The sequence below is a fragment of the Coregonus clupeaformis genome, chromosome 11 (assembly GCF_020615455.1).
Source record: "Coregonus clupeaformis isolate EN_2021a chromosome 11, ASM2061545v1, whole genome shotgun sequence".
NCBI classification, from domain to species: Eukaryota; Metazoa; Chordata; class Actinopteri; order Salmoniformes; family Salmonidae; genus Coregonus; species Coregonus clupeaformis.
In genome coordinates, this window is record NC_059202.1 from 29,633,883 (window position 1) to 29,651,040 (window position 17,158).

General features: G+C 41.5%; 1 protein-coding gene across 1 annotated transcript in view; it reads left to right on the forward strand.

The window, feature by feature from the left end:
* Nucleotides 1-7,500: 7,500 nt before the first annotated feature.
* LOC121576749 (low-density lipoprotein receptor-related protein 5) overlaps nt 7,501-17,158 on the forward strand; it is a 95,082-nt gene continuing 85,424 nt past the window's right edge. The window contains 1 exon segment of the mRNA XM_041890164.1: nt 7,501-7,706. Coding sequence (XP_041746098.1) covers nt 7,622-7,706 — 85 coding nt within the window. The 5' untranslated portion in view covers nt 7,501-7,621.

The window sequence follows — 17,158 nt, forward strand, 5'->3', positions numbered from 1 at the left end:
GGGAACCGGCGCTGGAGGTCGATGACTGTCTCTGTCCTTTACACTCCATGCCCCGTCCTCCTCCAGTGAGGACTCCTCCTTGAGCCCCCACGAGTGCAGTGGTCGAGGCTCCTCTCTGTCGCTCCCCGAGCACCCTTTTAGCCCCCCCAAAACATTTTCTTGGGGCTGACTCTCCACCCTGATCCCTTTCAGGGCCTCCATCTTTCTTGCCAGATCCTCTCTTACATTTACATTACATTTTAGTCATTTAGCAGACGCTCTTATCCAGAGCGACTTACAGTTAGTATTATCTCCTGCCAGGTCCAGCCTCTCTGCTCCTCCTGGGCACGCTGCTTGGTCCATTGGTGGTGGGTTTTTCTGTCACATACATTAATGAACGGGACGGACCAAGGTGCAGCGTGAAAGGCGTACATGTTTATTAAAGAATAAACACACGACACAGTAACCAAAATAACAAAACTTAACCGTGACGGTCCAAAGGCTAACACACAAGCCTAACACAGGAACACAACAAAAACCCACAACACAGGCAGGAAAACTGGCTGCCTAAGTATGATCCCCAATCAGAGACAACGAGCGACCGCTGCCTCTGATTGGGAACCACACCCGGCCAAACATAGAAATACAAACCTAGAAATTCACACCCTGACCAAACTAGCTAGAGTTCTATAGGCCAGGGCGTGACACCATTCTTCAGTCTGAATTGATTTGATATATGCCAGGACAATTTACTGAATTCATTTGAGATACAGAATGTCATGGTGCCAGGAATCTTGCTCACAATGAAGCATAGAGGGGTACAATTTATTTTTTAGCAATTACTTGTTTGGCAATGGTTTAATATAAGATTTTGACTGCATGCAAGAGTTCCTTTTCATTTGTTGTGTTCATTCCACAGGCTTACTCTATACAGCATGTGATCATTATGTATTTTGGAAAGAGAATTCCACCTGCTCTTTCTTGAAGTGTCCCAATGGCACCAACTGCAATGATAGCTCTGTCGATGACCTGATAATGAAACTAGGTATACAAATGCTGCAATATATAAACACATTTGGTGGAGAATGTTTAAATATCAAAGTGCATGTGTACTCATTGTTAGAAATGTTCAGAATTCAACCCGTTATTAACTTCTTATTACCATCAATATAAATATTATTACACTGAACAAAAATATAACTCCAACATGTAAAGTGTTGGTCCCACAACCGCAGACCACGTGTAACCATGCCAGCCCAGGACCTCCACATCCGGCTTCTTCACCTGCGGGATCGTCTGAGACCAGCCACCTTGACAACTGATGAAACTGTGGCTTTGCACAACCGGAGATTTTCTGCACAAACTGTCAGAAACCGTATCAGGGAAGCTCATCTGCTAGTTGTCCTCACCAGGGTCTTGACCTGACTGCAGTTCGGCATCGTAACCGACTTCAGTGGGCAAATGCTCACCTTCGATGGCCACTGGCACGCTGGAGAAGTGTGCTCTTCACGGATGTACCGGGCGAGAGGTTGTCCGATTTTTTTCTGCATTTTATCAAAGTCAATTTGAATGCACAGAGATACTGTGAACGAGATACTGAGGCCCATTGTCGTGCCATTCATCGGCCACCATCACCTCATGTTTTAGCAGGATAATGCACGGCCCCATGTCACAAGGATCTGTACACAATTCCTGGAAGCTGAAAATGTCCCAGTTCTTCCATGGCCTGCATACTCACCAGACGTCACCCATTGAGCATGTTTGGGATGTTCTGGATCGACATGTACGACAGCGTGTTCCAGTTCACGCCAATATCCAGCAACTTCGCACAGCCTTTGAAGAGCAGTGGGATAACATTACACAGGCCACAATCAACAGCCTGATCAAATCTATGCCCATGAGACAAATGGTTGTCACACCAGATGCTGACTGGTTTTCTGATCCATGCCCCTGCCATTTTTTAAGGTCTCTGTGACCAACAGATCATATCTGTATTCCCAGTCATGTGAAATCCATAGATTAGGGCCTAATGAATTTATTTCAATTGACTGATTTCCTTGTATGAACTGTAACTCAGTAAAATCTTAGAATTTGTTGCATGTTGCGTTTTATTTTTGTTCAGTGTAGATGCTAAATCTAGTAACGGTATCTTTTGGTTTCCAAGGGTTGTAAATTAACAATCTATTTTGTGATTGTAATACGTATCATGTAATGCATTTACATTTGTCAGACTTTTAAATCAGTTTCCCCCTTAAGAGTGAGGCTGGACCAACCACTGAGTCTTCAAGTTCCAGTTCCATAACTTCATCAGAAATCCATCAGAACCCCACTGCTCCTGAATTGACAACCAGCAATAATGCCAATCAAATTACAGACACCTCTGCCCTCAATGAGACCGACTCTACCTTGCTCCCATCTCCACTTTATCTACTACCATGACTGTAGCACCCATACCAGCCGCTAAGAATGACACCTTCATTCCCATTAAAACTGTTAGCAATGCCTGCAGAGGAACTACAGTAGCTGACACGCCACGAGTCAACAGTCCAAACCTCCGAGACAACCACTTTAGTAAAGCAGGAACATAGGACTACAATGACACCCTCAGCCCTGACCTCTCCACCAGCCATCCCACAGATGACAACAACAGCATTATCAACAACAAATACCACTACTACTACCACTGTAGTACCAATAACAGCAATGCCGTCAACTACCACAACCAGCACAACACACCCAACTACCACCACAACACACCCAACCACCACCACAATACCACCAACAACAACTACCACCACAACAATACCACCAACAACAACTACCACCACAACAATACAACCCAACAACAACTACCACCACATTAACAACAGCAATACCATCAACTACTACTCCAAACATAACCACCACCACCATAGACACTTCTATAGTTGAGGAGAAGAATCCTTCACCAACCAGTCCGGAGGCCCTCAGCTCTCAAGCTACCTCCAGAAACGCCATAGTCCCTTCGACCTTCACTGTTGAGGTCAGCACAAAAAGGCTTGACGGAGGTACCAACACCAACAGAGCCATTATAGACGTTGTTGCCGGGGGCCTCTGACCCGCCAGTTGGTGGACACAAGCGCCCTATTGGCTGTCCTGTTGTTTGGTGTCCTCTTCTTCCTGGTTACAGTTGTCCTCTTCCTCACACAGGCCTATGAGAGCTAGAGGACGAAAGACTACACCCAGGTGGACTATCTCATCAGTGGAATGTATTCTGATTCAGGGGTTTGAAAGTGACAGTTGAGTGTTTATGTTGATGTTTTTCTAATTTCTTTATTGGAACAGGATTAATAACTTGTGAATTAACAGATTGCCAATGTTGCACCAGCCTTTGCTGTAGTATTGTATAAATGTTCTGTCTTAATGGTACTCCAGCCAAATGCATAAAGATACTTTTTTCAACTATGTATAAATTGCTCCAGGCCTGCTGTGGTTTTATTCAGGCCTTAAGCTCTTACGATGGACCAAGAAATGCACCTCTTTGTCATCAGGCCAAGGGCCAAAGTACAGTGGTTTGTTTATCCTATATTTCTATTGCTTACATTTCCATGCAGATGCTTCCAGCCCTAACCCATAGGACTAAAAACATAGATGGTTAAGTACTCTGTTTTTGGACTAAAGACATAGATGGTTAAGTACTCTGTTTTTTCCTAAGGAATGTAATTTGGATTGCTGTTGGAAAGAGGGTGAAAAGGTTTATTTGTTTTGTTTATTTGTCCGGTGTTAATTATTTAGTTTGTATCCATTGCTTTGCGTAAGTATGTCATTTTTCATGCCTTTTTTCTTTGTTCATGACTAGTTTATTTCCTTTGTTTACCATTCCTCTCCTTGGATTAAGATTGAATGCCAAAATGATCACTGAAGCACATTAACGTTGAAGCCAAGGGAATTGTCTAGCCATTATGAACTCCATTCCACGAAGAAGAAGGAGGAACAGTTGGTTATATGATGACCAAAAGAGACTTTCCAAGGCGGAGGAACTTCTGTCAAGGGTGGAAATGGGTCTGAAGGCCTGTTATGTGCCAATTTAAATCTTACTAAAGCACTATTAAATATGGAATTCGCAATAAAGAAATAAAGTGAGAATTTAAATGGATGTTTCTTTCATATTTCACAAAAAAAGGTTTGACAAAATGGCAGTAGGGGTTAATCAGCACTTTAGCTAGAGACATTAGTAGTGTGCTAGTCTCTCAACTGTTGTAAGACTTAAGATTTCTGCAGGCCTGTGAACAGTATATGCTGTGTTTCCCAGGCAGGGAGAGATCTCGATGTTTATTACAGGGGCACATCAATCAGTCTGGGTGTAATCAAGCTGGTGCACATAAACATCCCACATCTGTAGACCAGTAATTGCTTCCTGGGAATGTGATGCACATGTAATGTGTCTATTTGTTGAGAAGGTTTGAAGGTGTGGACTAGGAATTAATTGGCAGAGAAGAAATAATGAGAGCAGGGAGGTGGTCCGACACCTTAACAATGTACTCACCAGTGAAGCATTTATTTTGGGGAGTGAAACTAAAATTAAAAGGGAAAAACATGGATTCCATTAGTAACATTTAGGAGAAAACAACCTTTGGCATCTCGAGGCAGTTTTTAAATTGCTTCTCTGCTGCTTTTCTGCTTAGCTCTCTTCATTCCAGTGCTTTCTAAAAGTCCTTATTCAGACATCCATTACCTTGGACTTTATCCCTGTTCCCCACACAGTTCTCTTGGGAACTTCCTGGTCCACACAGGCTCTAGTTTCCCATTTCCTGGAATAGTTGGCTATAAAATAACCTTTTTGCCCATTGCCAAAGTACATTGCATTTAGTAAAAAAATAACTAACAATTGGTTGCTTCAGTATTTGTCATTGACAATTTATCAACCCTCTGCAATACCCCAATATATTGCTGCCAAGACCTGATATTCATATTTTTTTACTTCAATGTTACAGAATGTTCTATTTGCTCTGGTTGTGAGTGTTTGCTCCCAGTATTGAGCTCTAACTGTCAGATCAGAGACAGCAGGAAATCACAGCCTCCAGGACATGCGATTTCAATATCTGCAATATGAATATCTGTTGAGAAGCAGATAGTGAGGGGGTTAGTGATAAGCTTACTGACATGATGCCTGTATAAGCCTTTTGTTTTGAGAGGGCCTGTTCCACATGGACTTCATTACTGTGTTAGGGTTATTTGTTACACTGTGGCGTGGATATTACTGAAAAACCCAATATTTATAAGCAACAAAGACTAATAGAAAGGCAGCTTTTATGATTTGTGAATAGGGCCCATTGGATCAAAGGGCATGACGAAGGCTATATGGTGCAGGTGACTGTAAAGGCAGGTTTCATTATGGCATATTTCTCTGGGCTGGGAATGGTTGCCTCGCTCACACACAGAGGGACATCTGCTTCTACTTTTCCCCCTTTCGAGTTCATGCCAGTTGGAGAACCTTAGCATTCAACCCGAGGAGTGCTTTTTCTGCCAGGACTATGGCTTAAGCCTCAATGTTTACAGCGCCTGGAGTCTTGTGAAAGAATGAAGGGCAAATTATATATCATAAAAGTACCGCTCTGCTATTGCATTATATACCGTATATTATGGAGAACATGGGTAGAAGTTACCCAGTGAGAGACCAAGTGTGCCATTGTTTAAAATGCCTTTTTTCACATCCTGCAGCTTCAGACACATTATGTGTCAGCTAAGCAAATCAAAGTGCAACACTCATTTGGAGACAGATACTGTTAGATGATAAATAGGTGATGCTAAAAATAAAGGGTTATGCATGCCAAGTATCCTCTGGGTAGATGCAGTAAAGCCTACATGGCCATTTGTTGTAAGGAAGTGTACACCCCTATAGCCTACCCTTCTTGAGGAGCGGATGTTAGTCTTCCAATAAATCATCTTGCACTTGTCCAAGAAGGACTCAATTTGTCACTTTGTTTTCACATCCACTGTAGCCTACACAATATATTTAAGAAGTCAAAATTATTCTCACATCATTAAAAGTTCGCAAATTATATTTTGTGTTTTTAGGCTAAGAAGAAATAATTTCAATATTTACTACTTTATATAAATCAATATTTGACAGCATATAAATCTAGCTTGTGACAGAACACTACATGACCAAAAGTATGTAGACACCTGCTCGTCAAACATCTCATTCCAAAATTATGGGCATTAATATGGAGTTGGTGTCCCCTTTGTTGCTATAACAGCCTCCACTCTTCTGGGAAGGCTTTCCACTAGATGTTGGAACATTGCTGCGGGGACTTGCTTCCATTCAGCCACAAGAGTATTAGTGAGGTTGGGCACTGATGTTGGGTGATTAGGCCTGGCTCGCAGTCGGCATTCCAGTTAATCCCAAAGGTGTTTGTTGGAGTTGAGGTCAGGGCTCTGTGCAGGCCAGTCAAGTTCTTCCACATCGATCACGACACACCATGTCTGTATGGACCTCACTTTGAGCACAGGGGCATTGTCATGCTGAAACAGGAAAGGGCCTACTCACAAAGTTGGAAGCACAGAATCGTCTAGAATGTCATTGTACGCTGTAGTGTTAAGATTTCCCTTCACTGGAACTAAGGGACCTAGCCCGAACCATGAAAAACAGCCCCAGACCATTATTCCTCCTCCACCAAACTTTACAGTTGGAACTATGCATTCGGGCAGGTAGCGTTCTCCTGGTATCCACCAAACCCAGATTCGTCCGTTGGACTACCAGATGGTGAAGCATGATTCATCACGCCAGAGAACGCGTTTCCATTGCTCTGGAGTCGGATAGTCGACCATGGAAACCCATTTCATGAAGCTCCCGATGAACAGTTATTGTGCTGACGTTGCTTCCAGAGGCAGTTTGGAACTCGGTAGTGAGTGTTGCAACCAGACAATGTTTAAGCGTATAGCGCTTCAACACTCAGCGGTTTGTGTGGCCTACCACTTCGCGGCTGAGCCGTTGTTGCTCCTAGAGGTTTCCACTTCACAATAACAGCACTTATAGTTGACCGGTGCAGCTCTAGCAGGGCAGAAATTTGAAGAACTGATTTGTTGTAAAGGTGGCATCCTATGAAGGTGCCATGTTGAAAGTCACTGAGCTCATCAGTAAGGCCATTCTACTGCCAGTGTTTGTCTATGGAGATTGCATGGCTGTGTGCTCGATTTTATACACCTGTCAGCAACGGATGTGGCTGAAATAGTCGAATCCACTAATTTCAATGAGGTGTCCACATACTTTTGTATGTATAGTGTATATTTATTGGACCTGTGAGATAAAGCCTTAAGTTATGTATTTTTTCTTAGAAAATATTTAGATGTAGCAAGGATCTTGTCATTGGATGCTTTGGAATTCAATGATTTTAAATGAACCTTTTGTGACATACAAAAATTAGATATGTGCTTTATTTTAAAAGGTGCAACTTTTTTTAAATGATCAAGTGAAACACCGAGGGCATAAACTAACCATATGTCTGGTGACGTCGTCCGGTTTCCGCTGTCATTCCCGTATGTGCCTCCACGATCAAGGCAGGCAGGCGGGAGTAGCGTTCCAACAAAAGTATCGACCAAGACAGTCGCTCGGATTTTAATTTTCTTTTGCACAAGTAACCAGAAGAATGGAGTCGGAGTTATGGAATTAAAGCCACGAGGAATTGCAATGGACGTTTTTCTCGTGGAATTACTGTTTTATAGTAGCTTGCTCTCTGTAGTTAATGGTAAGTAGTGACTTTTTTTGTTCGGACTCTGCTCCGAGCTTGCAAAGTTGTAATATGGTTTTTAGAAAACACTGGGTAGCAATGTGGCTATAGCTACGTGAATGTGTCTCGCTAGAGGTCGGTAGTTATAATAGATATAAGTAAGTTATGCTTTTGTGTTTTAAAGTTGAAGTAGCATATGTCTTTTCGTGTATTTTATTTAAATATTATACGTTTGAGTCTTTTCTTTCCAAGTTGGATACTGACTCCGTGGCGAGACAATCGCAGGAGTTCACTCAAGCCTAAACTGTCTCGCGTTTCCAATTTATCAGAATAGTGAAACTTTTCAAAAACTGATATTAGACTTTCTTTAGCCCAACTTTACTTCATTCTAGCGGGGCACCGCAAAAGTTCATTTTAGAGCCTATACTCGGAGGCCTCAATGCACTGCGATTGATCGCCGGTGTCGGGTGTCATAAGGAGCCCCTTTCTGCTTGAAAGTGTGCAATGTTTGTGGGAAAGTGAAGGAAGGACAAGTTATTTATCTGATTCTTTCCACACACTTCGTTTTGAAGTAGCAAAACATAGACCTATAGAATGTCCCAATGAGATAGGTGAGACAGTTAGGCTGAATGTGCACAAACATTTCTGAATGCATGAATAGGCAGACAAATATACATTTTTGTTATTTTGTAAGATGGATCTATTGAACCACTAACAAAATGCATAACAAACCTTTCACCATTTACATTCCTGGTCTTTACAAAAATATCACAAAAACCATATCTAATAAAAGTCTACAAGTGGGACTAGGTCTATATAGTTCCTGGTTATTTTGGTGCATCTTTTGTCTACCACACTGTTATAGGTCCCATGCAAATATTGTATACACTATTAGACAGCTGTTTCCAATAGGTTGACTATGGATGAGTTTGGACTATATGGATGACATTAGTTCACCTTAGATCAAATACCTAGGAATAAGTAAATCAAGTCTTTCTGTATGCAGTGTGCTAGCATGATTAGGCCTACACACAAAGTGCAGCAGTAGACAATTTCCCAAAGTTGGGTAAGTTGAAATAGACTGAATCTTTTTCGGTTTTATGGCCATTCTTCTTTTAAGTTGAAGATGGCAGATTAGGACATCTCTTTAATGCCCACAATTAATTTGTTGATCCTTTTTCCCTGCATTGATTTGGGCTAATTATCATATAGAGTGTGATATCATGAAATAGGTTATTTTGTTTAGGGCCAATCCCATCTTTCACCAACTCTGATGAATGAACTGTACATTTAGTTACACCCATGTGTCACTGCTTTGGTATAAGCAGTATGTATCAACCTGAGAGAACTTCTCAGTGCGTGACTTCCACAGGATTTAGGGAGGGGTGAGCAGGTGTAATACACACTCACAGGCTAAAACACAAAACCAGTGTCATTAAACACCAGTCAAGCCAAACACCCAGTGCTGTGTGTAGAGAGACGCCCTATATTGCCCTGTGACTAGTATCAATCACTGTTTATAAAAAAATAAGCTCATATATATTTTATGTATGATTTTTAAAAGTTTCAATTACTCTCACATCTCACATTACACATCCTAGGTAAGATTCAGCCCTTAGATCACTTCAGTGCTCCAAATTTAAAAAATAAGTTTGACAATGTTATGTAATTGTGTTGCTTTCTTGAGACTGCATGTCATAAATCAATCCCTTCATACCTACACTATTTATCCAATAGATCTGAGTTTTGGCTACTGTTAAAATAAAGCATTGCAGTGTATGGAACAATTAGCTTGTCTTGAGGTGTGGATGTTATTCAATTCCATGGTGAAGAATGTATGCCTATAGATATGATATTTTTCAAAAAAAAATTCACTTTTGAAATACGAATAGGTTATTTGTTTAATTTCATCCGGGGATCTAGAGAGGAAGTTTACCTGAAGTCTACGCAGTAGCAGGCTGTCTTGATTCCCCCTGGGTCTCCCACACTCCTTTTCCCAACACCTAGGCATACTCTTCCTCCGTCCTCACCCCCACACACCCAGACACCCAGACACTGCACAGCGCTGATAAGGCTTTAGAGTCAGGGAGCTGTTGGTCTTCCTTCCAACCAGAACAAAACAAGACAAGAAAAGAAGAGGGAGGGAATCACTTCTCAAGCTGTCACGGTGCTAGAGCAATGGAGGCTTTCTGCCTTCTTTCCTTTTAGGACGCTCCGGAAGCTTGTAGAGTAGACACCCCTCTCCCTTCGCCCCCCATCTCTTCTCCCAGTGGAGGGCTAGTTAGCTCAGTGGTCCTCTGTAGCTCAGCTGGTAGAGCACAGCGCTTGTAACGCCAAGGTAGTGGGTTCGATCCCCGGGACCACCCATACACAAAAATGTATGCACGAATGACTAAGTCGCTTTGGATAAAAGCGTCTGCTAAATGACATATTATTATTATTTATTATTATAGTTAATCCTGGTGACATGCTCAGACTCCTCAGCTGTTCCTCTTCCACAAATGCCAAGTTCACTGGATCCAGGTACTCCCAACTCACCTCTCTTTCAAATGACTGACTGGAAAAGCTGGTATGAGGCAATGTTGAATAAGTAAATTTTTTGAACTAGCAGAGAAAAATGTCAGGACAGCTGTTCTTAGAGATGGACAGTTACTCAGAAGTAGGCCTAGGTTTTTGGGACCCTGTGCAATAATAAAACAGAGCGGACTTCAGTACATAAGCGTATTCCCGAGCAGTGTGCACTTGAGCAGAATTTAGTTTCTTATTCAGGTAGCCAGGTATTTATTTGATATGCTGGAGTGCTGTACATTCCATCCTCTTATCTATTTTTGATTTTATTTTAATGTGCAAAATTCATGGTCCGGCATAGTGCACTTTGATGAAAACGAAGGAAATGGCTGAAGTTTCTGAACCCTATACCCTGTCTTACTTTCTCTCTTCATGGTGGACCCATCTGCAGAGAGTGCATTTCTCCAGAGTGCCAGAGCTTTCATTGTGCTTTTTCAAGGACGTTTCCAGGTTCAGGCTGTTTTATGCAGATGGAAAGTTCTCTTTGCTTTGCAGATGGACCTGAACAGGGACTATTATGAGTGTTTTTGTGTGGGTTAGCCATTTTTATATAAACTAGCCTTCTAGTCAGGGGTTAAAGTTCTTTTTATTTATTATTGTTTTTATTAAAAAAAAATTCATTTTTGTTGATAAGGACTGTAATTGGTCAAACTCTCAGTTTAATCCATGCAGAAAATGATCCTCTTTCCATAAAAGCATGATGGTCATTATTTTTTTTACATGAAAGTGGAGGTTAACTTGGCCCCGAAGACAATCGATCTGAAATCGACTTAAGTTTCAGTCATGTTTTTTGTTGTTGCTTTAACCCCTCCTTCTAGTGCATGGCTCCCCAACTGGCGGCCCGTGGGCCGTATATAGAGTTGATGATTGCCTCACCGGTTAGACCTAGGTGTTAGGGTTGAGATAAGCTACAGCACCAAATGAAAATGTGGCCCATAGGCTGTTCGTTTCCATGTCTATATTAGCTGGATAATCCCGCTGTTGGAGCCACTTGAACATGATGATGGTAAAATAAGGAATCACATTCTTCCGAGGAAATGATCGTGCCCAGAGGCCGATCATGGATGTTTAGGAAAGAGCTGGCATTGTTTGTTTGGTAGTGAGACTGGCTGCTCCCTGGCCCTGCCTCTTGTGTTGGGGCAGAGACAGAGTGCGATTGCTTTGCAGCATGTGGAGTGGACAGGCCTGGCTGCTGCCTCTGCTCTGTTCTCATAAAAAGTTCAGCTGTTGTGGTGAGATTGATCTTTGTAATCCCCACTGTTATGTATCCACTGGGGGCTGAGGTGTCAAGAATCCTCACTGATGGCTTTCGTTGGTCTCTCCCTGCGCCTCCACATTCTGCTGTCTTTTTAGGAATGCCTTTGGATTACCAGTGCTGCATATTTATTTTCAACACGCCAATGTCCAATACACACAACCACTTAGGACTACTTCCACACTACATCCTTGAGATCTAATAAGAAGTATGTAGGCTACTTGTTGTATGTCAAGCGTTGACTTGGCCTTATTTCTAGATGCAGCGTTTCTGTGATTGTGGCATTTCTATAGCATAGGCCTAGTTCTCCTCTACCTTTAGGGAGTGATATTGTGTTCTTATGTTCCTCTGTAGGTCACACTTCTCCTCTTTCAGTTTTGACCTGTGATTCAGGGAAGAAAAGAAAGAAAGACTGAGGCACACATGGCCTTATGGGAGAATTAGGCTATGACTTGTGGCTTTACATCTAAAGCTTCTTCTCCCTTTATTTCTTCACAAGTACCTGTATGATTGCAGTCTTCTCAGTGTCTCCCTCACTGTCTAACATGTGCACCACACTACAAAGACAAATGGTATGTGTTTGTGGAATCCAGATTTTATGCCGCAATAAAATCGTGGTCTAAAAAAGGTTATGTTGGACATTGAAGCCTATGTATGGGGAGGATAGAAACTAAAGTTTGACGTTTTAAATTTGTAGGTCATCTGTTAATTTGCCTTGCAGCCCTTTTGTAGTCAAGAATGAGGAGTCGTGTTCTAAGGATGTGTAGACAGACGGGCAGTACGTTGTGATTAGTCTGGGTTTTTACCCTGTTCAGGGGAGGAAGTCGTCATTAGCAGCAACAAGCAGCAGACTGTCTGGCTGGCTCCACCATGTTAAAATCTGATGTCCATGCTAGTTTCACATCTCCAACATGGCCTATGATTAGAAGGTCACAGGTATGGACCTAAGGGGATTGAAGCACGTGGTTATACCCCAGAGAAAGTTAGAGCATTTTTTGCCAACTTTTTATGTAAAACACAAATAAAACATTGCTGACTAGGCTAATTGTTTGCTTATGGGCAATACCACAGTAACGGAATTATGCTTTTACTCAGATTTTTGTATGCCAAGCAAAAAACATTGATTTCAAAGTTTAACAAACCATACAACTCTATGCACAAGGACTGCTTTGAACAATTTACAAAGACAATTTCACAAAAACACATTTACTGGAAGAACTGTGAAGATGCTAAGTTTGATAACATAATTACGGTAAAATCTCCCTCTTTTTTTTAAATGCTACCACGTTTTCCAAAAAACTGTTAAATATCTGCTCCGAATTAAGATTCAATGATGTCTGCAGAAAGAATGGGGTGTCAGCTATGACATGACACCTTGAGTTTTAAAACATTTATTTTGGTTATTGAACTACAGTAGGTGAAGTGGATTTACATCAGGTAACGGAAATACGGTAACGGAATTACATCATGGGTCCCTGATCTGTGCTGTACAGAAATGCCTAATTATGGATATGAATATCATTCTCTTAATGGTGATGTATCCTGAATAGGTACACAAAGGTAGAAATATGCAATATCCTTTTTTTGCATATTTGGGTATTATTGTAATGCGCTCCGCCCCCAAACAAGACGACATTTGGTTGGTCCGGTAGATATGTACAGTACATTATACTGTACTACCAGATGACAAAATAACTTTTATGAGTTGAACATAACAGTATGGCAGTGGAAGGGAGGACAGTAGCAGGTGACCAACTGGTTTGTGACTACTATGATTTCCCATTGTAGCAAATTAAAATGCGTTAATTCCATTACCGATTTTGTTAACAGCATTACGAGTTTTAAACACTTAATAATTCATGAACAAAATTGATATCATTAACACAAACTAATTGGTAGGTCTACCTTTACTTGTTACTTCTGTGAACATTCATTATCCTCCCTCTTCATTATTGAGAGAAATGTGAAAATATCTTAAAGATACAGTGGGGAGAACAAGTATTTGAAACACTGCCGATTTTGCAGGTTTTCCTACTTACAAAGCATGTAGAGGTCTGTAATTTTTATCATAGGTACACTTCAACTATGAGAGACGGAATCTAAAACAAAAATCCAGAAAATCACATTGTATGATTTTTAAGTAATTAATTTGCATTTTATTGCATGACATAAGTATTTGATACATTAGAAAAGCAGAACTTAATATTTGGTACAGAAACCTTTGTTTGCAATTACAGAGATCATACGTTTCCTGTAGGTCTTGACCAGGTTTGCACACACTGCAGCAGGGATTTTGGCCCACTCCTCCACACAGACCTTCTCCAGATCCTTCAGGTTTCGGGGCTGTCGCTGGGCAATACGGACTTTCAGCTCCCTCCAAAGATTTTCTATTGGGTTCAGGTCTGGAGACTGGCTAGGCCACTCCAGGACCTTGAGATGCTTCTTACGGAGCCACTCCTTAGTTGCCCTGGCTGTGTGTTTCGGATCGTTGTCATGCTGGAAGACCCAGCCACGACCCATCTTCAATGCTCTTACTGAGGGAAGGAGGTTGTTGGCCAAGATCTCGCGATACATGGCCCCATCCATCCTCCCCTCAATACGGTGCAGTCGTCCTGTCCCCTTTGCAGAAAAGCATCCCAAAGAATGATGTTTCCACCTCCATGCTTCATGGTTGGGATGGTGTTCTTGGGGTTATACTCATCCTTCTTCTTCCTCCAAACACGGCGAGTGGAGTTTAGACCAAAAAGCTCTATTTTTGTCTCATCAGACCACATGACCTTCTCCCATTCCTCCTCTGGATCATCCAGATGGTCATTGGCAAACTTCAGACAGGCCTGGACATGCGCTGGCTTGAGCAGGCGGACCTTGCGTGCGCTGCAGGATTTTAATCCATGACGGCGTAGTGTGTTACTAATGGTTTTCTTTGAGACTGTGGTCCCAGCTCTCTTCAGGTCATTGACCAGGTCCTGCCGTGTAGTTCTGGGCTGATCCCTCACCTTCCTCATGATCATTGCAACTCCACGAGGTGAGATCTTGCATGGAGCCCCAGACCGAGGGTGATTGACCGTCATCTTGAACTTCTTCCATTTTCTAATAATTGCGCCAACAGTTGTTGCCTTCTCACCAAGCTGCTTGCCTATTGTCCTGTAGCCCATCCCAGCCTTGTGCAGGTCTACAATTTTATCCCTGATGTCCTTACACAGCTCTCTGGTCTAGGCCATTGTGGAGAGGTTGGAGTCTGTTTGATTGAGTGTGTGGACAGGTGTCTTTTATACAGGTAACGAGTTCAAACAGTTGCAGTTAATACAGGTAATGAGTGGAGAACAGGAGGGCTTCTTAAAGAAAAACTAACAGGTCTGTGAGAGCTGGAATTCTTACTGGTTGGTAGGTGCTCAAATACTTATATCATGCAATAAAATGCAAATTAATTACTTAAAAATCATACAATGTGATTTTCTGGATTTTTGTTTTAGATTCCGTCTCTCACAGTTGAAGTGTACCTATGATAAAAATTACAGACCTCTACATGCTTTGTAAGTAGGAAAACCTGCAAAATCGGCAGTGTATCAAATACTTGTTCTCCCCACTGTATGTGGGTTTTTGGTAACAGAATTACAAGGCAATGTTTCTAAAACTTACAGAAGGCAAATTATTTCCAAAACAAAACATTTGTTAATATTAGTTTGCAGGGGTCTTTACTTCAATATTGTATTTTGATGTATTTCTTATACATTTGAACACTTTTTCTGGTATATGTTATGAAAGACCCCTTTTCCATAAATTTGACCAGAAATCAAAGCCTTTCCTTATTCCTCATTTGTAGGATGGAAAACTCTTATCTTTCATTTGACACCTAACTTGCTACTGTCAGGACAACATGACCGGAAAGATTTACCGGCCATTTGAGAAATTAACCAGACCCATATGCATTGCTCAGAATGACAGCAATCCCATTTAGATTATGGTAATGCATTTTAACAGAACGTGCAACTCATGTTCCATATGTGACCGAGATGAAAATCTCTGTTAGACATTTTGAAAGAGGTGGAATCTAAAGATGCAACAATTAGGATGGGTTGCTGACTAGGATTGTGTCAGCAACCCATGGGGGGGTAGAAGGATTACTTTATCCTATCCCAGGTATTCCTTAAAGAGGTGGGGTTTCAAATGTCTCCGGAAGGTGGTGAGCGACTCCGCTGTGTGTGTGTGGGGGGGGGGTAGAAGGATTACTTTATCCTATCCCAGGTATTCCTTAAAGAGGTGGGGTTTCAAATGTCTCCGGAAGGTGGTGAGTGACTCCGCTGTGGGGAGGAAATACATTTGCCCAAATTATATAATTACTCCTGTCTATACAGAAATAAATAAAATTATTCAAAATACATGACTTGGCCACAGAGGAATCAAGGATAATCCGCTTCTTAATTTTTTTTTGCTGTGGATTGTTTCAAATCACAAGCTCGTAGACCTATGCCTATTTCTTTAGCCGCCAATGGAACACGGTATATCAGTGTGTCCATATGGCAGAGGTTGGTGATCTCGCATTAGTTGACTTTTTAACTTTAAGATTTTTATAATTTTAATTCAAATGTTTATGATTAAGCACGTGACAATGATTTTGAGAAACGAAAACATTATTATTGTAATGAACTGTTCAACAAAAATGCGCCTATGAAAATCATAACTGGCACACAGAACGTTAGAAATGGTAGGATACAATTGTAAGCATAATATGAAATAAAACATTCAGGTTTCAAACAATTAAGTATGTTTTCAAAATGCATACTGCCTCCAGCTCACATTGTAAAGTGGTGGGTGATGCGCTTATAGCCTGTTGCCTGCACTTGAATGTTGAATGGGAGGCGTGCTTCAATTAACAGTTAATCATGCACCAAAACTGTTTTTAACACGCGATTGCATTTAGAATTGTTGTGCAATGAATGGGCAAAAGCACGTTTTACTCCAGCAGAAGAAATCCCACTCAAAATAGACTCTGTATGCTGTCCACGTGTGATAGTTGTGTTGGATAAATAAGATGCATGATGACTAACAAAAATACACACAAATAACCTATAGACTGATAAGCATGACTGTCAAATGTATTTACATCGACTGGTATTTCCATCAATGAATTAAAAGCATTATCTTGCAATGGGATTTGTTTTATGTTCCTCTATAGGGTATTTCCATCTAAAAGGACCCATGAGCACCAACATATGAGGCAAAAGCCGCCAACTGCCGGCCAACGGAAACCCTGGCTACTATGAACTTCACATGTTGGTGCTCATGGGTCCTTTTAGATGGAAATACCCCTTTTTCAACTCTATTAGGCCAAATACAGATCTTTATGCTCTTTTAATAAAAGTCAATTCAAGTGGCAGAGAGTTGACACCAAAGTTCTGTAGCCTAAGTTTTCTATTACTATGCCACTCAGACTTATTCATATATTAAACTGATGTCGCATAGTATTGGAGTAACTGTCCCAGTGAAGCGCTGTAATGTGGTGGAAACCAATGATGGATCTTATCTGGTGTCTTGGTGCTTAGTTACCTGGCATGCTGGTAAACCACAGCGTGGCACCCCAATCCACAGCCCTCTCTCCTCTTTTGTCCTCAGGCATTGTGTCAGCACTGTCTGCCTCTGATGACAT